The sequence below is a fragment of the Apodemus sylvaticus genome, chromosome 7 (assembly GCF_947179515.1).
Source record: "Apodemus sylvaticus chromosome 7, mApoSyl1.1, whole genome shotgun sequence".
Taxonomy (NCBI): Eukaryota; Metazoa; Chordata; class Mammalia; order Rodentia; family Muridae; genus Apodemus; species Apodemus sylvaticus.
This window is the reverse complement of record NC_067478.1, coordinates 63109413-63132017: the sequence shown is the minus strand read 5'-3', so window position 1 is coordinate 63132017 and position 22605 is coordinate 63109413. Positions and strand designations below refer to the sequence as shown.

General features: G+C 41.4%; 2 protein-coding genes across 10 annotated transcripts in view; both read left to right on the top strand.

The window, feature by feature from the left end:
- The first annotated feature begins 1960 nt into the window (after window positions 1-1960).
- On the top strand, window positions 1961-14642 carry Pclaf (PCNA clamp associated factor). The gene is made up of 4 exons (XM_052187994.1): window positions 1961-2124; window positions 2382-2459; window positions 8012-8174; window positions 14213-14642. Exons 1-4 carry the CDS (start codon window positions 2079-2081, stop codon window positions 14256-14258), a joined length of 333 nt encoding a protein of 110 aa, XP_052043954.1. The 5' UTR covers window positions 1961-2078; the 3' UTR covers window positions 14259-14642.
- A 6394-nt stretch (window positions 14643-21036) lies between these two features.
- Window positions 21037-22605, top strand: part of Csnk1g1 (casein kinase 1 gamma 1) — a 132762-nt gene continuing 131193 nt past the window's right edge. For all 9 annotated transcript variants that reach the window (XM_052187984.1, XM_052187980.1, XM_052187983.1 and 6 more), the window contains exon 1: window positions 21037-21226. The gene's annotated coding sequence lies outside the window, so the exon portion shown is untranslated. The remainder of the gene's footprint in view (window positions 21227-22605) is intronic.

The window sequence follows — 22605 nt, the reverse complement described above, 5'->3', positions numbered from 1 at the left end:
AAGACAACAACAGAATGCTTGTGATTGGCTTGCTGATTTTTATGTGGGAATTTGGCAGTAATCTAACACTCCAGGATTAAGATAAACTACAAGCAATTGTTAACATTATAATGTTAATTTAATGACTACCTAAACCCTTTCATTATTTTCACTTGAGTTGTTTGTTTGGTTGGTGGGTGGGTTTTATTTCCTCTGTGTAGTCCTTGCCTTCCTGGACCTGACTGTAAAGTTCCAGGACAACCTTGATTCACCTGCCTCTGCCTCCTGAGTCAGGAGTGAAGGCCTGAACTGCAGCCTGGCTCTTTTTTTCTTAATGATTTATTTCATATGCATTGATCAGCATTTTGCCTGAGAGTGTCTGTGTCAATGGGTCAGATCCCTTGGAGCTGGAGTTACAAACAGTTGTGAGCTGTTGTGTAGGTGCAGGAATTGAACCTGTGTCCTCCAGGTTCCCTGGAAGAGCAGCCAGTTCTCCTAAGTGCTGAGCTACCTCTCTAGCTCCCGTATTTTCAGTTTAGCTTTCTCCTCTCCCCTCCTTGCCTCTCCTCTCCTTTCTTTTTTTAACAATTTATTTGTATTTTATGTGCATTGGCATTTTGCCTGCCTGCATATCTGTGTGAGGGCGCCCAATCCCTTGGAACTTGATTACAGACAGGTGTGAGCTGCCACGTGGGTGCTGGGAATTGAACTGGATTCCTCTGGGAAAGCAGTCAGTACTCTCAACCACTGAGCCATCTCTCTAGCCCCTTCTTTTCTTTTCTTCTTTCCTTTAATTTTTTCTTTTTTAAAAATATTGTGAGGGGGCTGGAGAGATGGCTCAGTGGTTAAGAACACTGACTGTTCTTCCTAAGGTCTAGAGTTCAAATCCCAGCAACCACATGGTGGCTCACAACCATCTGTAATGAGATCTGATGCCCTCTTCTGGTGTGTCTGAAGACAGCTACAGTGTACTTACATATAATAAATAAATAAATCTTTAAAAAAAAAATATTGTGATCTAGCCCAGACTGGCAAGGAACTCACAATTTACCAGTCTTTCTGCCTCCTCGGGGCTGAGATTACAAGGTACAGTAGGCCTGGCTTTAAAACCTTCAAATTGAATATCCTATGAACTGTTGATTTGGTTAAGGTCCTGACTGGATTCCAGCGCTGTTCAAGCATAATTCTCTGCAGGGAAGTGGTTCTGTAACACTTTGAGAGGTGGTCACTCACACAAGCATCAACAGAAGGCATCCTGCAGCAAGCACATATGGTTTGGTTTCATGCATGGCACTCAGAACAAACACAAATTCTTAGGACTATTGTAACTTGAAACATGGTTTCAATGATCTTTTTTGCAGTTATCCTCATGTGGGTTAGTGCTGCAACCCTTTTACATTTGGCATTTTTTAAATTCTTTGGCCATGTTTTATTTATTTATTTACTTATTTTTAAATGTGTATGGACAATTTGTCTAAATTTTTTAGTCTCATACAATCTGAAAACGGTTTTTAAAACACTGTAAACTAAATTGAGTCTTCCCCCGATTCCCCCCCCCCTTCAGAAAGTTGCTTTAGAACACAGTAGAGTTCACCCTTTGGATACTAAATTTTAGTTTTGATTTACATCGAAAAGTCCACATAATTTTCATTTTCAGTATTTTAATTATCATAGATTTAACTCTGATAACTTTTGAAGAAATTTTACAATTCCTATCTTTACTTGGTTTTATTTTATAAGCGGACCACTTGGCTAGTTCACAACCTATCTACCTCAACTCCCACCCACGCTGGTGCCCCATCGGCCCCTCCCCGCCCCCAGTCCTAGCACCGCCCTTAAGGAGAAAGTACGAATCATGACCACAGGGGCTGATGGACTGGCCAGCAAAACCTGAGGTCTCCAGGCTGTCACTGCTGGACGCTGCCAATTGGTCCAGGGTGAAGGCGCGGAACCAATAAGAGCCGCGGTTCTCAAGAGCTTGGAGCGCGCGGGAAAGAGACCCATTTAAACTGTGGCGGGAACATCATTTTCGGGTTCTTGTCCAGTTAAGACATCTGCAGTTGGGGTGGTCGGTGAAAGTTGTCTCTTCCTGTGTGAACATGGTGCGGACCAAAGCAAACTACGTCCCAGGAGCCTACAGAAAAGGTAAAGGGATACAGCGAGGTGGCCGGGGGTTCCCCAGGCAGCCTGTCCCGGGGGTGGAGGCGCCCATGGCTGCCTCCCATTGAGCAGCTAGGAGGCAGGCTCCTGGCCCTCACCTCTAAGAAGCTGCAGAGACCAGGGAAGGTCGTTTGCTGCTGTTCATCTCCCTGCACTCTGCTAGCCTGGGACTGTGGTAGAACAAACTCGGGTTCCGAACTCTCCTGCCTCTTCTGAATGCCCCTCTTTACCTCTCTTTGCAGTGGTGGCTTCTCAAGCCCCCAGGAAGGTGCTTGGCTCCTCCACCTTTGTCACCAACTCTTCAAGTTCGTCAAGAAAAGGTAGGAAGGGTCCTGGAAGCTTCTGAAGTAACACCCGTGAAAGCATCAGGCCTGGCATAGCCGTCCTAACCTGTGTGGCCCTGATCCGCGGTGGATTTATTTTTACTTCCTCAGGAATTTGTTTCCCTTGAAGTTCTCACCCCTAAATTTCTTCTCACCCTCTAAGGGGACCTTAGTCTTTCAGCAGGCTTGGATGGGGATGTTAGGGTCCAATGGAAAACTCATGTCTTGGTGGTGAGGGGCAGTTTATTTTTAAACCTATTTTTCTTTGCTGAACGGTGTTTTTAAAATTGTTATTAACAGTTACTATTTTCTTGGAGGCTACTTAAGTGCCTCCTCATTAGATTTATGGTGATCGTTGGACAGTAAGTACTACCACGTTTCCTGTAGATGTGTGTGTGTCTGTCTGACCATGCATGCAGTCTTTGGGAACTGAACCTGAGGCCTTCCTTGCCGGTGTAGAGCAAGTACTCTACCGCTAAGCTACATCTCAATCCCACCACCCCTGTATGTTTGCTTTTGTTTCTGCTTCTCCCTCCTCTGCTCCCCATTTCTTTTCCAACCTCACCTTCCTTTTTTCTCCCTCCTTCCTTTTGTTCTCCTTTCTCCCCTCCCTTTTCCTTCTTCCAAGGTATCATGTAGCCTAGGCTGGCCTCAAAATTTCTGTGTACAAAGAATAATTTTGAACTCCACCTCCCTACTGCTGGAATAACACACATATGCCATGGATGCAAGGTTTAGTCTGTGCTAGGGGGTCTATCTAACCTAGGGCTTTGTGCATGCTAGGCAACTGAGTCACATCTACAACCTGCCCTGTTCTCTCTCTCTCTCTCCCTCTCTCTCTCTCTCTCTCTCTCTCTCTCTCTCTCTCCCTCCCTCTCCCTTTCCCTCTCTCCTGATTGCTGGGATTACAAGTATAATACATTCTATTTATTCTAAAATAAATTTTATTCATTGTCTGGCCTATTGCTGAATCACTAGAGCTAGTCAAATAGGTCCTTAATATGTGATAAACAGCCTGGCAAAGAGATGCATGGCTCTAATCCTAAATGGTCTAGAGGCTGAGGCAGGAGGACTACTATAAGTTCAAAGCCAGCCTCGGGTACCAAGTGAGTGCCAGGCATGCCAGCAGGTCCTAGCAATATGCTGCCTCACAAAAGCAGTAAGACAAGAAGCAGCTGGTATAGTGGCACATACTTGTAGTCCCAGCACTTGAGTAGTAAAGGAAGGATGGTCAGGAAGTCAAGGCCACATAGTGAATGAGATGGCAGCCTGGGCTAGAAGAAGAACTGACTTGCCTTCTCTCTGCCAATAAAAGAAAAATGTTCATAGATTTGTGTTTTTAATGACAAACAACTATATGGGATTACAGTATTCTCATTCTAAATTATTTTTAATATATGTAATTAATGTCTGTGTGTGTTAGTGTGTGTTTATATATGCATGGATGTGTACACTATAACACATGTGGAAATCAGAAGACAAAAGAAAATTTTGTGGAAATCAGTTTTTTTTCACTTAGGGTTGAAACTCAGGTCTCCAGGTGTGGTAGCAGATGCCTTTGCCCATTGAGCCATCTCACTGGCCCAATAGCCTCATTTTAAAAATTATATAATTTGGTAAGGCCACACAAACAAAATCAGCAGAACTGGGTTTAAATCATGCAGCTAAGCTGAACATAATGGGAAAGACTTGCAGTCTCAGCTACTTGGGAGTCAGAGGCAGGAGGATGCCTGAGCCCTGATGTCCCAAAGCAGTCTGGGTAACAGAAGGAGATCCTGTCTTAACCAATCAAGAGCTAGGAATGAAGCTCAGAGGTAGCCGGTGTGTCTAGGATGCACAAAATCCTAGTTTTAATTCCTAGTACTACCAGAAACCAAATTCACAATTTCTGCCCATATTTCTAGTACTGAGAACATCTCTAAAAATGTAAAGCTGGAGGTGTGGTTCAGCATCAGAGCACTTGCTTAGTAAGTTTTCTTTGATGGAATTATGAAGAACAACTTTTATCTATCTTTGACTGTAGGTTCATTTATTTTATATGTATGAGTGTATTGTTTGAACAAATGTATGTGTACCAATGCTTATATATAGCTGTGAGACACCATGTAGGTGCTAGGAATTGAGCCAAAGCAGCAATGTGCTCCTGACGATGGAGCCATCTCTCCAGACCCATTTTTTTAAGAAAAGTTCTCATATAATCCAGGCTGGTCTCAAACTTGTTATGTAGCTAAAGCTGGCCTTCAACTTCTGATCTCCCTGTTTCTAAGATCTTCAACTTAGGGGGACTCGAGGGTCGAACTCAGGTTTCCAGGATTGTAGGTGAGAGTCACCATTCTCCTGTAACTAATTTTTAAAGGGGCAACTTTCCCTGAATTTTGATTTTTACATTACTATTAAAATAACCAGGAATGGGATTTTCCTTATGGAAAGGACCAGTTGCTTTGAAAGGTAGGATTTACTCTTACAGAAAATTTCACATTGCCCGATTCCCAAGGTATTGGGATTAAACCTCTGGCCTTGGGCGTTTCAGGAGGAGTCCATTGTTGAGCTGTGTCCTTAGCTCTCTTTGTAGCAGGGAGAGGGACTGGGATTGAGGTTTCAATAACTTGCCTGGGCTGGCTTTGTGCTCACTTGGTAATACATGCAAGTTTTGAACTTTGTATCCTTCTGCTTTGTCCTCCCACGTAGCTGAGATTACAGGCCTCTGCCACTAGCCTGGATCACACTGTATATGTTCTTTAACTAAATAACCTAATCATTCAAAGAAATATACCTGAGTAGTAGAGCACTTGCCTAGCACATGTGAGGTCCTGGGTTCAATCTTTGAGCAAATTTACACTCACAAACCCTCATACATACATACATACATACATACTTCTGCTAAATTAAATATAGACAATTTATCCTACATGGCACAAACTTATATTAAGAAAAAATACATTTTATAAAATGTATTACTGTTGCTATGCGGGGAGATGTGTTGTGGCACAGGCCTGAAGACAACTTTTCCACCTTTACATGGTACCTTGAGAATGAATTCAGGACATCAGGCTTCTACATCAAGTGATTAGAGTGTGTGTGTGTGTGTGTGTGTGTGAGAGAGAGAGAGAGAGAGAGAGAGAGAGAGAGAGAGAGAGAGAGAGAGAACCTGACATTGGATCCCATGGAGCTGGAGTTACGAGCAGTTGTGAACCACCTGATATGGGTCTTAAGAATCAAACTCTACACTGTCAATAGGACAAAACGGCAACCAACAGATGGGAACAAACAGATGGGGAAAAGATCTTTACCAATCCTACATCCAATAAAGGGCTAATATCCAATGTATACAAATAACTCAAGAAGTTAGACTCCATAGAGTCAAATAACCCTGTTCAAAAATGAGGTACAAGCCGGGCAGTGGTGGCGCACGCCTGTAATCACAGCACTCTAGGAGGCAGAGGCAGGCGGATTTCTGAGTTTGAGGCCAGCCTGGTCTACAGAGTGAATTCCAGGACAGCCAGGGCTATACAGAGAAACCCTGTCTTGGAAAAACCAAATCCAACAAACAAACAAACAAACAAACCAGGGAATTCTCAACTGAGGAAACTCAAATGGCTCTGAAGCACCTAAAGAAATGTTCAGCATTCTTAGTTATCAGGGAAATGCAAATCAAAACAACCCTGAGATTCCACCTCACACCACTCAGAATGGCTAAGATGAAAAACTCAGGGGACAGCAGATGCTGGAGAGGATGTGGGGAAAGAGGAACACTTCTCCATTGTTGGTGGGATTGCAAGCTGGTAAAACCACTCTGGAAATCAGTTTGGTGGTTCCTCAGAAAATTAGACATAGTACTAAGGACACATGCTCCACTATGTTCATAGCAGCCTTATTCATAATAGCCAGAAGCTGGAAAGAACCCAGATGACTTTCAACAGAGGAATGGATACAGAAATTGTGGTATACATACACAATGGAGTACTATTCAGCTATTAAAAACAATGAATTCATGAAATTCTTAGACAAATGGATGGAACTAGAGAATATCATCCGGAGTGAGGTAACCCAGTCACAAAAGAACGCACATGGTATGCACTCACTAATTAGCGGATGTTAGCCCAAAAACTCAAAATAAACAAGTTACAATTCACAGACCACAGGAAGCTCAAGAAGAAGGACTTAAGTGGGGGGTGCTTTGGTTCCTCTGAGAAAGGGAACAAAATACTCACAGGAGCAATAATAGAGACAAAGTGTGGAGCAGAGTCTAAAGGAAAGGCCATCCAGAGACTGCCCTACCTGGGGAGTCATCCCATAAACAGTCACCAAATCCCAGCACTATTATGGACGATAAGAAGTGCATACCGAAAGGAGCCTGTTATGGTTGTCTCGGGAGAGGCCCTGCCAGAGCCTTACACATACAGAGGACTGAGTGTGGAGTCCCCAATGGAAGAGTTGGAGGGCAGACTGGAGGAGCTAAAGGGGTTTGCAGCCCCATGGGAAGAACAATGATGTCAGACACCCAGACATCCCAGGGACTAAACCATCAACTAAGGGGTACACATGGTTCCAGCCAAAAGTGTGGCAGAGGAATGCCTTGTTGGGCATCAGTGGGAGGAGAGGTCCTTGATCCTGTGAAGGCTCAACAAGGGAAATCAAGGCGGGATATATGGGAGTGGGTTGGGTGGAGGGGCATATACTTGGAGGCAGGGGGTGGGAAGGAGGGGTTGGGAGTTTTGGGGGAGGGGGAAACTGGAAAAGTTTTTAGCATTTGAAATGTAAATGAAAATTATATTCAATAAAAGAAAACTTGTGTAAAATAATTGAAAGGAAAAAAAAGAATAAAACTAGTCTTCATTATTTAAGATTAGTTTATATGTATGAGTATTTTGCTCACTGTATGTCTGTGTACTACATGTGTGCCCATATAGGCCAGAAGAAGGCTTCAGATTTTCTGGATTGGAGTTACAAAGGTTTCAAGACACTATGGGCGAATGGAACCTGGGTAATCTGCAAGAAAAACAAGTATGCTTAGCTGCAGAGCCCTTTCTCCAGCCGAACTCTAGTATTCTGAAAAGCAGCACATGTTCTTACCGCTGAGTGTCTCTCCAGCCTTCATTTTCTAATTTGAGATAGAACACTTTAACACCTGGAGTCTGATGCTAGAGAATGGCAATGCCGGGGCTGGAGAGATGGTTAAGAGCAACAGCTGTTCTTCCAGAGGTCCTGAGTTCAATTCCCAGCAACCACATGGTGGCTCACAACCATCTGTAATGGGATCTGATGCCCTCTTCTGGTGTGTCTGAAGAAAGCAATGGTGTACTTATACATAAAAATAAATAAATCTTAAAAAAAAAAAAAAAAGGATGGCAATGCCAGGTGGGAGCGCATGCCTGTCATCCCAGCAATCGGGACGCAGAGGCATGTGGGTCTCTTTGAATTCCAGACCAGCCTGGTCTACAGAGCAAGTTTCAGGACGGCCAGTAATACACAGGGAAGCTCTGTCTGGGGGTAGGGTGGAGAATAGCTATTACATTTGTTTTTTATTTAGTTCTGTTTCTATTTTACAGCTGAAAATAAGTATGCTGGAGGGAACCCAGTCTGTGTGCGCCCAACTCCTAAGTGGCAAAAAGGCATCGGGGAATTTTTCAGACTGTCCCCTAAAGATTCTAAAAAGGAGAACCAGATTCCTGAAGAGGCGGGAAGCAGCGGCTTAGGAAAAGCAAAGAGAAAGTAAGTGTTTATGTTCTGGAAAACAAGAAAATATCCTCCTAAGAATAAAAGAGAAATGGGAGAGCAATTTTAAAGTTTCTTTCTGAACTAGTAAGAAAATAAAAACTATGCTTTAATTCTAATCATTTATATCACTTTAAAATTTCAAATATTTTTCAAAAATTATTTATTTTTACTTACTCTAAAGAGACTTGATTCCTCTTCATTTATTATTTCTCTAATTTTCATAGCTTTTTGTTTTGTTTTGTATTTTGAGACAGTCTCTGTATGTAACCCAGGATTAATTTGAACTTCTTGTAATCCTTCTGCCTCAGCTTGCTAAAGCGAGCGCGGTGCTGAGAGGCATGAGTTACCACACTTTCCCGTGTGTCTGCCTCCCTCCTCTCTCTCCTCTTCTTTTGACTCCTCTTTTTCTCCTTTTTTTTTTCAAAAAAGAAATTTATCAGTTCACCTAGTTTGAATTCCAGTTCCTTATGCCCACACAATTACTAGTTAGGACCTAGGGGAGCTCAGAGTAAGTCTGCTGCTCAGCATGCCTATCGTGCTAGGTTAGTTTCTAGTTCCAAAATAAGTAATAATATTACATGTTGAACTTTCACAAGAAATATACAAATGAAATAGAGAAATTAAACAGTAATTCCTCTCTAAAGAAATTATCCATAGTAATTCCATATTTTTTTTCCCAATCTTCTGTAAATCCTTATGAATTCTTCAAAATCTGGGGCTGGAGTTTTGTTTTTGTTTTCCCCTTGACACAGTTTTCAGTGTAGCTCTGACTATGCTGGAACTCAATTCACTCTATAGACCAGGTTGGCCTTGAACTCAAAGACCTGTCTGCCTCTGCCTCCAAAATGTCGGGATTAAAGGCATGTGCCATTGCTGCCTGGAGGCTGTAACTTTTTAATTTTTTTGTATTTCTGAGACAGGGCCTCTATCATGTAGCTCTGGCCATCCTGAAACTCACTATATAAACTGGGGTAGCCTCACACTCACGAGATTTATCTGCCTTTCTAGTACTGGGATTAAAGGTACCATCATGTAAGCTTGTTTTTAAGTTTTTAATGAAATGAGAATGCTAGTGATGAATATTGAGCTAAAATTCTAAGTACAAAAATATCATATTTAGGGCTAGAGAGAGGCTTGCTGCTTAAGATCACGTACCGTCCTTGCAGAGGATTGAGGTTTGGTACCTAGCACCTACATGGCAGCTTGCAACTGTCTGTAATTCCAATTCCAGGGGATCTGATGCTTCTCTTGACCCCTTGGGTTCCTGTAGCATATGATTTACATAAATGCAGTTGGGCACAAACACACATGTACCCATAAAAATAATTAAACATAAAATCAAAATTCTTTTTTCAAAAGGAAAAAGTATACTGTTTTGCAAAACATACACACTATATGAAAATATAACACGTACCAATAATTATTTATCTGGGTACAAACTTTGTTCCATGCTACATAGTATCAACTTCTAACAACCAATGTCTGTCTTGAAGTTGAAGTCTATTCAACTTCAGTAAGAATCCCAAAAAAAGCTGGGTACGGTGTTACATACCTTCCTTTAGTCCCACCACATAGGAGACAGATGCAGGTGGATCTCTGTGAATCTGTGAGACCATCCTGGTGTACAGAGTGAGTTCCAAGACAGCCAAGGCTACACAGAAAAACCCTATCTTAAAAACCAAACCCAGCCGGGCAGTGGTACATGCTTTTAATTCCAGCACTTGGGAGGCAGAGGCAGGTAGATTTCTGAGTTCGAGGCCAGCCTGGTCTACAAAGTGAGTTCTAGGAGAGCCAGGGATATACAGAGAAACCTTGTCTTGGAAAACACACACACACACACACACACACACACACACACAGACAAACAAAAAAACCCAAACCCAAGAGGCTGGAAAGATGGCTCAGTGGTTAAGAGCACCGACTGTTCTTTCAGAGGTCCTGAGTTCAATTCCCAGCAACCACATGGTGGCTTACAACCATTTGTAATGGGATTTGATGCCCTCTTCTGGGGTGTCTGACAACAGCTACAGTGTACTCATATACATAAAATAATAAATCTTTAAAAAAATGAATTACAAAAAGACACCCCACCCCCCACCCCCGCAAAAAAAATAGGGCTGGAGAGATGGCTCAGCGGCTAAGAGCACTGACTGCTCTTCCAGAGGTCCTGAGTTCAATTTCCGGCAACCACATGGTGGCTCATGACCATCTGTAATGGGATCCAATTTCCTCTTCTGGTGTATGTGACGAGAGTGACAGTATACTCACATACATTAAATAACTAAATCTTTAAAAGGCCTGGGGCTGGGGATATAGCTCAGTGGAGGAACACTTAGCATGTTTGAGGCCTTAGCTTCATTACTCTGCACCTAAAAGAAAAAATTAAGAAAAAGATTTGAATTCTTTCTTTTAAACTTCTATGTAGCAAAACCAAGACACATGCTATAGAGGGTGTGTGGAGCTCAGAGGACAACTTTCAGGAGGCAGTTCTCTTTCCACCTCTACATGGGTCTCAGGAACTGAACTCTAGGTGTTCAGAGTCAAATGACACGCAAGTATACTACCAGGGGAGCCATTCACTGCTCCCACACTTTAATTTCCTTCTTTTCTTTCTTTTCTTTTCTTTCTTTTCTTTTCTTTCTTTCTTTTTCCTTAAAGATTTATTTAGTTTATGCATATGAGTATACTGTCACTGTTTTCAGACATACCAGAAAAGGGCATCATATCCTGTAACAGATGGTTGTGATCCACCATGTGGTTCCCAGGAATTGAACTCAGGTCTTCTAGAAGAGCAGTCAGTGCTCTTAACCACTGAGCCATCTCTCCAATCCCCTCCCCCTACCCTCCTTTTGTTTTTAAGACAGGATCTCACTATGTAGTCTTGGCCGGCCTGGAACTTACTCTGTAGACCAGACTGGCACAGACATCCACCTGCCTCAGTCTCCTGAATGCTGAGATTAAAATTGAACACCACCACTTCTTGCCTTTTGAAATAAATGTTTTGATTCTAAAAGAAAGCATTTGTGAGATTGAGGTCAACTTGAACTACCTGAGATCCTGCTTCAAAAACAAAAACAAAAAAGTACTTGAGTGTAGAAAAGAGGGTGTGGTACCATGACATTGTCATTGTGATGTCTTCATGAAAGTAAGACCTGGTTTGTAATCACCAGTCAAAAACTTAGGGGAACTTCCAGCTCAACAAGTAGCAAGCTGGATACTCGGAACCTTGACCACCAGGGGTAAGAGGATGGCAGTCAGACTTTGTTTGGGACTGTTCCTGCTCCTTGTTCTGGTCCTCCCCCTGCAGGTCGAGTCATTTGTCCCTTTAACCAGCACATCGGGCCCTACCTACTATGAAACAGACGCCCCTTCATCGTCTAGCAATTCCCTAAAAGCTGTAGCCAAGCTCCTTGGGGGCTCGCTTACCTTTCTGTTGTGCCTTATCCATTAGAGACTCGGGCCAGACCACATTCTAATATTGGACCAAGTGGCACCTGCCCATCCTGTGTTGCAAGGAAAACAAAACCAGGTCTTCAAATCTACTCAGCCCACTGGTTTTAGTAACCCAGAACATCTTGAGAAGCTCAAACTGGACAACTGCCTTGAAGATCATCTCAAGGGTTAATTAAGATGAATACTAATCTTAAGCCTCCTGGAGTTTCACTTACAACAACAAAGAGAAGGACAACACTGAACATTGGCTAATGATTTCATTAAACGTGGCTTATGAAATATGGATTATAAAAAGTTCACTTTGAAAATAATTTTACTTTGAACTAGAGAAAAAGTATGCAGTGTGGAATGGAGATCCAGTGTTCTTTATGGCTCACTAAGCCAAAGGCCTGTAAAGTAATTAGGAAATATGAAGATTTCAGGTTTTACATGTACTTTGGAGGAAGTACAAGGTACTGCTGTAAACCTCTTATCTCTGCAATTCTCTCTGTGCTAGGGATTGAACTCTGGAACGTGTAAGCATTAGTCAATCTCTACCAGTGTGATATAGTCTTTGAATTTTTTTTCCTTTCTCTGTTTCTTTTCTCTTTGTTCAGTTCTTTGTTTGTTTGTTTTTGAGATAGGGTTTCTCTGTGCATTCCTGGCTGTCCTGGAACTTGCTCTACAGACGGGGCTAAACTAGAACTCATACTCTCCTGCCTCTGCCTACTGAGCCCTGGGATCAAAGGCCTACATCACCATTACCCAGCTACCCTGCCCCCATGGTATCCCTCTGTAGCCCATGCTGGCCCTGAACATGTTGATAGCCCTCTTTACCTCTCTGACTCTCTGGTTTTGGGATCAAGACTATAAGCCACCATACTTGGCTACATTTAGTTTTCTGTATAGTAACTGACAATAGCCTGAAGATGTATCTCAGTGACAGATGGCTTGTCAGTCAATACAAGGCCCTAGATTCAACCTCTTATTTTTAATTCTTTGTTTTCTTGTTGTTGTTGTTGTTGTTGTTGTTTGGATTTGGTTTTTTTTGAGACAGGGTTTCTCTGTATAGCCCTGACTGTCCTGGAACTCACTCTGTAGACCAGGCTGGCCTTGAACTCAGAAATCTGCCTGCTTCTGCCTCCCAGAGTGCTGGGATTACAGGCGTGCGCCACCACGCTCAGCAATTTTTTTTTTTTTTTTGAGACAGTGTTTCTCTGTATAGTATTGGCTGTCCTGGAATTTGCTTTGTATAGCCTTGCCTGTTCTGGAACTCTCTCTGTAGATCAGGCTGGCCTAGAACTCATAGAGATCCACCTGCTTCTGCCTCCTGGGTACTGGGATTAAAGGTGTGAGCCACCATAACCTGGTCTGGGTTCTGATTAGCCCTGCAAAAAGATCACAGATTTGATAGGCATTTTACACCATGATCAACTAGTAATTCTTTTTTTAAAGATTTATTTTTATTTATGCATATATGTGTGTGTACCACATATGTGCAGGTACTTACAGATAGCAAGGACACGGGTGTCCTGGAACTGCGATTTCAGGTGGTTGTGAGGCACCTGCAATAGGAGCTAAGACCTGATCTGTGTTTTCTTGGCTACTAAACCATCTCTAGCTTATATATTCTTACATATATACTTAATAACTCATCCATGCCTATACATCAATAGAAAGAAAAACAAAAAAGGACTTTTCATCACATGGAGATAAATTATATAGTTTTGTAAACAAGTTTAATCCATAGTGTAATAATTCAGTAATAGCTAGACATGGTGATACATGTCTTTAGTTACAGAGATTGAGACAGAGAGATCCGTGAGTTTAAAGCCAGCATGGGGGCTGGAGAGGTGGCTCCGCTGGTAAGAGCACTGACTGCTCTTCCAAAGGTCCTGAGTTCAAGCAACCACATGGTAGCTCACAACCATCCGTAATGAGATCTGACGCCCTCTTCTGGTGTGTCTGAGGACAGCTACAGTGTATTTACATATAAATAACTTTTAAAAAAAAATTCTAAAAAAAAAAAAAAAAAGCCAGCATGGAGTATGTGGTAAGATAGTCTCGAAAAACCACAAGCAGAGAGATGTTTGTAGCTCTGTGGTGGAATATCTGTCTAGCTTATGTCCCCGGGAGCTGTTGTTCCCTTCAGGAATGGATAAGTCATCTCCCAGTTTGTTTTTTGCTTTGTTGAGAGAAGGTCTTACTGCATAGTCCTGGCTGGCCTGCTTTGCCTGCTACTTGGTACATAGACCAGAGTAGCTTCAAACTCCATTTTTTGTTTTGTTTTGTTTGTAATCCTACTGCCTCAGCTTCCCTAGGTGCTGAGATTATAGGCAAACACTGCCATGCCTGGCTGAGATACTCCTTTTAAATAAAACTCACAACATGTATTAACTGAGAAATGGAGGTTCCATGAAACAACAGGGAATAGTGTTAAAAAGTTTTGTAGTAGTTCTTGGAATTTGTTTGCACTTACTAATTCGTGAAGTTTAATTTTTCTTTCATTTCTAGTTACTTGAGCAGACCTACTGCATTTTTAGTGTTCTAATTTTATACAGTTGATACTTAAGTGATTTGAAGTTCTCTTCTTTTCACAGAGCGTGTCCTTTGCAACCTGATCACAGAGATGATGAAAATGAATAGAACTTACTCATCTGAATAATGTCTTCAGCTTACTTACATATTCTAGGATGTAACTTTGGGTAAATGAGTTTGTCCAAATGGCTTGTTGATGAAAAAAATGAGGCTAAAATTTAGCTATTCAAAAGAAACTAGCTATAAAAGTGGAGACAAATTTGTAAATTCGAATTGCATACTTGAATTTATGTCATATGCTCCTTTTTCTACCTGTTAAGCTTATTCCTAAAAATCAACAGTGCCTGATACTCTAATTACTAATCTACTGTCTTTGCTTAGATTTTTGTACTGATGCCATTGCATGGGCATTGATTATGGAAATAGTGCCATTGTTACGGCATGTTTGCCTTAAAAATTTGAGTCTTTTTTACATTAAAAATTCAATATTAATTATAATCTCTTGTCATTTATCAGAATGGGTGGGAGAGGCAAAGATAAAATGTTGAAAAGCTAGTCAGTTGTATATCTTTAAGCTAGTTAGTTGCATATCTTTAAGCTAGTTAGTTGTATATCTTTTTAAGAAAATGTTAGCTGGGAGTGGTGGTGCACACCTTTGGCCTCAGCACTCAGGAAGCAGAGCTGGCCAGGTAGATCCCTGAGTCCCAGGCTACAGAGGGGGTTCCAAGCCAGCTAGGGCTACACAGAGAAGTCTTGAAAAAAAAAAAAAAGAAAAGAAAAAGTTAAAGACCATTTTGTCTTAAGGACTTAACTAGTTGACAATCAAACATAAAATAGTAACAGAATCAGGGACAAAGATTCCATAGATACTTTAAAAGGGGGCACTTTTTAGACATACATTCAGTTCAGTATCATAAAAATAGTACTTTTTTGTATATATATTACATTTTTTCTTTTCTATCTATCCCGACAGTCTCTCTGAGTAGCCCTACCTGTTCTGGAATTCCCCTGGTAGTCCAGGCTGAGTGCTGGGATTAAAGGTGTGCACCACCATGCCCATATTTTTGCCTATATTTTTAAAGTTGAAAATAAAAAAATGAGACAAATCATGCTGCAAATCAGGTTTTATATCTCAAGTCCTTAGCATTTTCCCTTCATTTCTCAAGATGACTTGAGATCATTGAATTTATAGGTATAGTAATAATTTTTTTAAGATAGGATCTCATTATGTAGCCTCTTAGGTGGCCTTAATTCACGTATGTTAGAAAAAGTTAGCCTTGAACTCACAGAGAGCTGCCTATCAGCCTCTCAACTGCCACGATTATAGGCTAAGACATATATTTTTACATTTTATTTTGTAATATTTATTTCATTTGTGTGTGTGTGTGTATGGGTATGTATGGAGGCCCAAAGAAGGTAATGAGTCCCCTGGATTCACAACACAGTAAGTTGTGAGCTGCCTTATGTATGTGCTGGGAACTAAACTGTTACCGTCATTTCCCAGTTTGTTCCTTGCTGTGACAGGGTCTGACCATATAGTCCTGGCTGACCTGCTACTTGGTATGTCAACAAGGGTGGCCAAAAACTTCCTTTTCTTTTTCTTTTTTTATTTTTTTTCTTTCTTTCTTTCTTTTTTTTTGATAATCCTACTGCCTCAGTTTCCCTGGGTGCTGGGATTGAAGGTGTGTACCCCCATGATAACTGATATACTTGACTTTCTCATCATGTTTTATATACTGACAGGCTATTAATTTTTTCAAAATTAACCATGTTTTTAGCAGCCTGTTTTTGTAAAACTTGCTTAGTTTCATAATATTGTATTTGTATTTACTACCACCTATACTGTTTTATTTCCGAATACAAACATGTATTGGTGTGATTTTTTTTAACAATTTATATATTGTTTGAGGCCAGTTGTGTATAGATTTTTGTTTTGTCTTTGTCTTTTTTTAATGTCTACTTAGACATTAAGCAGAACCTCTTTTAATCTAAAGTACTTTGAAAATTATGTTTCTTGTTTCCCTTGTTTTTGTGTTTATGACTTTTTAAATAAACATTTATTTTTATTTTGTGTGTATGAGTGTTTGGCCTGCATGTACATATATGGACTGTGTGTGTGTGTGTGTGTGTGTGTGTGTGTGTGTATGTGTGTGTGTGTGTGTGTGTAGGGCAGAAGAGAGCCTCAGCCCTCCTGAACTTGGAGTTAGAGACAGTTGCAAGTTGTCATGTGGGTGCTGGAAACTGAACCTGGAACTTCCACTAGAGCATCATGTGCTCCTAACCACTGATCCATCCCTCCATGCCCTAAGTTTCGGCTGATTTTAGAGAGGGTCTCACTACAGCTCAGGTTGAGCTGAAACTCCATGTAGCCCAAGCTGGCTTGGCAATTATATTGCCTTGGCCTTTCAAGTGCTCAGATTACAGGTATTTGCTAATAAAAGGGGTAGGTTTGTTTTTAAGAAGTTGGCTTTTTTTTTTAAATCCCCTTTTTTAAAATAATTATTTATTTTATGTATGTGAGCACACTAGCTGTCATCAGACACACCAGAAGAGGGCATCAGATCCCATTGCAGATAATTGTGAGCCACCATGTAGTTCCTAGGAATTGAATTTAGGACCTCTGGAAGTGCACTCAGTGCTCTTTACCACTGAGCCACCTCTCTAGACCCTTGAAAAAGTATGTTAAATTAAGATTTTAAGGTTAGCTTTTAGTGGCTCTGAGATCTAATTTGTTCTTTTTCACTAGTACAACTACTTTACGATGGTAAGCCTAATGAGTTCTAATTTTGATGTGTATAATTGTTTTAAAAATGAAAGATGTATTTTATTTGTTTATTATCAAGTGCACATACATATATGTATATGGGTGTGGATGTGTTGAGGAACATGTGTAAAGGTTAGAGGACAACTTGTGAGAATCACTGCCCTCCATCATGATCAGAATTCAGGTCCTCAGGCTTGGGAGGAAGTACCTTACTGAGCCATCTTTCCAGCCCCTTTCTGCCCCCCACCCCACTCCTTTGAAATAGGGTCTCCCTAAATTCTACTATACTTAGAATCTTCCAGATTAACTCTTTTCGTTCTTTTGGTTTCAAGATAGGGTTTCAGTGTAGCCTTGGCTATTCTGAAACTTGCCTTATAGACCAGAGTCTGGCTTCAAACTCAGAGATCTGCCTGCCTCAGCCTCCAGAGGACTGGGATTAAAGCGATGTGTCACTACTGCCTGGCTGAGATTAACTCTTTTTTTTTTAGAAACACTGGAAGTTTAATTGGGACTCGGACTAACCAACATTGTGATACTTGGTCTTTTTAATCCTTCAGAATAGCACATAGAAATCAAAGAGACTGTCATCTAATCAAATTTGTAGGATTGTTAGAAGCCATTTTGTTCAACCCAGGCCATTCAATAAATGGACTGTCTTATTACTCAACAGTAATTGTGAAAATGTTGAGTGTGAGTTGTTTTAACTCCTGTCTATTTTTGGTTCCATTCTTAGAGAACTAGCTATTCCACATGTCAACCTTCAGTTACTTAAAGATGAGTTATATATTAGCCTTTTCTTCTTCAGGCTTAACATTTTATTGTTTGTCACATATCCTCAATTTGTCTGAATCATTTATATAAAGGGGCTATATCTTTTCAATTGTTTATTGCTTAGTCACAGTACTTGTTAACTTGGCTAAGTTTCTTCTTATAAACCAGATTATTCATCAATGAACTATTCATTTCTAATTCTGGTATATTGTTATATTTATGAAACCACTTTAACTCTAGCAGTAAATATTTTTATTTTATTGTTTGTAACTCAGATTGGCCTTGAATGTAATCTCCTGAACACATTTGATGTTTTTTGAGGAACTCAAACCTTATAGTAATTAGTGCTGAAACCTTGTTTGAGGACTAGATATGGTAGCACACAACTATGTCTCAGCAGAACATCCAACGTGTTCTTTTCGTTGTTTAGTCCAGGCTACGTTAGAATTCACATCAAAAGCCTGGTGGTGGTGGTGGTGGTGGTGGTGGTGGTGGTGGTGGTGGCGGCGGCGGTGGCGCACGCCTTAAGTCCCAGCTCTCTGGGAGGCAGAGACAGGTGGACTTCTGAGTTCAAGGCCAGCCTGGTCTACAGAGTGAGTTCCAGGACAGTCAGGGCCACACAGAAAAACCCTGTCTCAAAAAAAACAAATCAAAAAAAAAAAAAAAGAATTCATATCAACCCTCCTTACTCAGTTTCTGAAGTGATAAAGACAGGCACCGTGTACAATTTAATTTTTTAAGTCATTTCAAAGAAAATAAAATTAAAAAGTAAATTTAAAAAGACACTGTTAGGAGACTGGAGGTCCTGTATTAATCATATATGATGAGCCTACTGCACTGGTTGTGAAGGCTATTTAGGATCTAGCCTCTGTTACACTTTTACAGTTCATATTAAGAGTACAGATTCCTCGGCCAGCAAAACGACTCAAAGGGAAGAGCAACTGCAGACAGCGATGTGCTTGAGAAGGAGAAGGGACTCCTTCAACACATCCTTTGGCCTCACAACGGTATGCCAGCACCAACACACTTACACACGAATAAATAATAAAGAGAATAAGGTTTCTGTGATACTACTTACAAAATTCTAGAAGTGTAGTTAAACCCACACATGCAGTTTTAGTGTAGGACTTTGCAACTCATCTTTCAAGGCCTCCAAGCTTGAATATGTTGAAAATGAAAGAATTATAAAAGATCATGTGGTCATTTAGAATTCAATCCAGATTTTCATATATTAATGGAACAGTGTATTAAAAAGAATCCCAAAGCTATAGGAAAGAAGTTAAATGCTGCTAATAAACCATTTCAGGCAGTGGATAAAGAGTTATGCATATGAACGTGCATTTCCATATTAGCTAAGGTTATGCTTGGCTATAACTGAATTTTATTTAATGAGGCATTAATTTCTATAGGCCACATATTTTTTAACCATAATCATGTTCTAGCTATTTAGATGTATCGTAAACTGTTGCACATTGAACTTATAATTATTTTGGAATTTAAAGATTGGAATTTAGACCTGTTGACAGGTGAAATATTAAACTATTGGAACACATCAGTCATCACTGACCCAGATTGTGTGTGTGTGTGTGTGTTTTCTGTGTATACACAATGGTGTTGGTAGGGGGAATGGAACTATTTTAGACTTATTAAACAACCAACTGCTAGCACATTTGAGCCTAAAGTGGTTTCTTAAAAGCTTTGCTGAATTGACTGCCTAGGATGAATCAATTTAATGCTATCCGATGAGTCTAGGAAATGAAAAGGCCTAGCATTACTTTTAAATTACCAAAATTAGTTTTCTGTCTTAACTGAGGTAAACAACGGTCTACCAATAATTTTGTGACCAATAAAATTTGGGCTTGTAGTTGCAAATGTTTTCACTGGTGCAGAGGAGAAAAATCCATAAGTTAAAGTTAAGATAGGAAAAAAGTTGGTCCATCCTGGTAGTGAAAGCTTTAAATTGCAGTATTCAGGAGGCAGAGACAGGTGGATCTCCAAATTCAAGGCCAGCATGGTCTACACGGTCATTTCCTGATCAGCCAGGGCTTCAAAAATGATAGTCAAGTGATGGTTTTACCCCCACCCCAGGTTTCTCTAAGAATGTAATTACTGTAATTATAGGGGTCATTACAGAGAGTGTTATTTTGTTGGCTTTGGTCTCTAACATAGTTTTCCAATTTTTTCAAAGGTAAGATTGAACCTATGCCTTGGGCATGTTAGGTAAAATGTTTTAAAACTGGCACTGGCCATTAGTCTAGGCCTTGGACTTAACTATCCTCTCTTTTCCTCTGGAATCACGCCTGCTTATCGTGTCAAGAAAATGAGTCTCCTTGCTTCCCTTCCTTTCTTCCATGCCTGGGAATCGAACTAAAGACCTTGTGCATGCCTGCCAGGCAAATGTACCACAGACATAAATCCCCAACCCAAATGAATTTTTTTTGTTTTGTTTTTGTTTTTTGTTTTGTTTTATTTTCAATACAGAGTTTCTCTGTCTTGGCTCTAAATGAGGTCTTTTATGGACACCTTCCTTCTTCACAGTATGGGTATGGTGGTTTATTCTGACTGGAGGATTAGTTGTAATACTACTCAAGCTTAATTACCGGCATTCTTTGGTCTTTTTTTTTTTTTTTTTTTTTTTGCACGCTGTTTTAAGGAATAACAATAATAATAATAAAGAAATTACTCTGGTCAATTTTCATGGACTTCCCCTTCACCTCGAATATAGTTAAATTATTTCCAAGTCGCACATAAAAACGCTAAATCCTTTAAAAAGAAAAAAAGGCAAGACAAGGTAAGTCAAAACTTTTCTTACCCACTTCACTGTTCGACTTCTGGAGCCGTTTCAGAACGAAATGCATGCAAAAGTCTGGTTGAAAGGACATGAAATCCACCAGAGGGAGATGCTTGCTAGACAGTGAGAAAGAAACTCCAGCAAGGGCCCAGAAAGAGGAGCTTTGGGAGGAGCCACCGGGTTGGCCTGGGATTCGAGAAGGGGCGAGGAGGTGTATGTAGTTTGGCGCTGGTGTCACAGACTAGCTGAAGGAAGCAGCTACATTAGGCCTACTATCTGCGGCAGCGAAGCGTTTTCTTGGCCTAACGCTGTAAACTTAAGACCTAAGAATATTTACAAAGGAGAAAACGAAGCTCCCAACCTACTCACTAACAGTCACGGAAGAAATGGGCGGGGGGTGTATTTAAAGGCACTTCCGCTTAGCAACCCCACGCTGTTGCTAAGGAGGGGCTGCAGCATGATCGACCCGGAAGTGGTGGTCTGAATTTCACAGCGACTGCTGGGGTTCGTCCTATCAGAACAGCGAGGTTGCTCTGCGGCTCCATGAGGTGGGTGGGACCAGCATTAGTACTTCCGGCTTGGCTCCGGCCGCCCCTCAACTAGTCTTTCCCCTCCCCTCCGCCTCCTCGTCTCCCTCCCGCTCCTGGGAAAGCAAAGCTGTGGCTTAAGGGGTGGTTGAGAGAAGCAGTCGGCGCCTCGGGGAGGGGACCGCGCCCGCCCCCTTGGAACGTTGGAGCACCGCTGATATAGGTAGGTACTCTGTCTTCGACTGGGTCTGGGAGACTGGAGTCTGAGTAGATGTGTGTGCGTGTGTGTGTGTGTGTGTGTGTGTGTGTGTGTGTGAGAGAGAGAGACAGAGACAGAGAGACAGAGAGAGGCTTTGGGGGGGCTTCACTGGGGCGGGGCAGTGGGCGCTGGATCCCGGGTGGAGCGCGGGCCTGTCCGTGAAGGGTTGCGGGGGCGGGACAGAGTGACCAGAGTCCCTGCGTGCAAAGAGTTGCGGGTTGCGGGTTAGACCCGGTCGCAGGAGGCGCCCTTTCTGAAGCAGGGACTTCGGCCAATGCAGACCGGGAGTTTCCCACCTGGAGTGCCTGTTCTGAAAAGAAGGGGGAGCAACATCCAGGGCCGAAATCAAGGGTATAGACTTGGAGAGGTAGCTGTGGTCATCCTGTGCTTCACGTTGTCCTCGTCCCGTACTCTGTGTTGGGACAGAGCCGGGCTTCGAAGGCTTGTAAGGGTTTCGTGTCTGCTGGGCACGGTGGAGCCGCCCTTGGCAGAGGTAGGGCAGAAGAGTGGGTAAAGAGACCTCCCTCCACCCAACTTCCGTGCGCTTCCCCCACTTCTTCCTTTATTGCTCTCTCGGCAGGGCGCCCTATAGGAGCGATGTCCCCCAAATGGGTACGCATCACGTCGTAAAACAAGAGTGTGAAACTGGGTTTGTTGCCCCCGAATGATATTTCGGATATTTGCAAAGTGCCAGAATGGCATAATCTAGCAGTCTCCCAGACCGATACGTGTCTGGTATAAATTTTCTTAGAAAATGCTATACTGGAAGGCATCTGACTATATTCAAATGTAGCCTTGTAAATGAACATGCTTTTAAAAAACCACTAGGAAATCCATATTTAGAACTCTAGATGAGACATGTTTAGGCAAGCCTTTTCCAACCTCGTTCTCACCTACCGGTAAACCTTTCTGGTTTAAACGAATTAGAAATATTATCTTCATTTTGTTTAAGTGACTGCATTGTAGGAAGTATAGCATATGTCTTAGAATAGCTAGTGAACATTTGGAGAGACAAGAGTCCCTTTCCGATGATTGAACTGTCTCTTAATCTTTTAAGGAAATAATTATGTTCAAGTGGAAGTATTGGCTTTGAGAGAGATAATTCTGGGAATAAACCCAGCCTTTGCCACTTACTACTTGTTGACCTTGGTCAAGTCATAGACTATAACAGAGTTTCAGCATCTTCACAAGTAGGAATTAAATTGTCAAAAGAGAGGTGATTATTTATATAACTCCATTTACAACAAGCACCTTTGAATCTCAAGATTGTCCTTAGTCAGCATAGTTAAGGGAGCCCAACTTAGTGGAAGGGGATTTTTGAAAAAAGAACTAGATGGTAATAT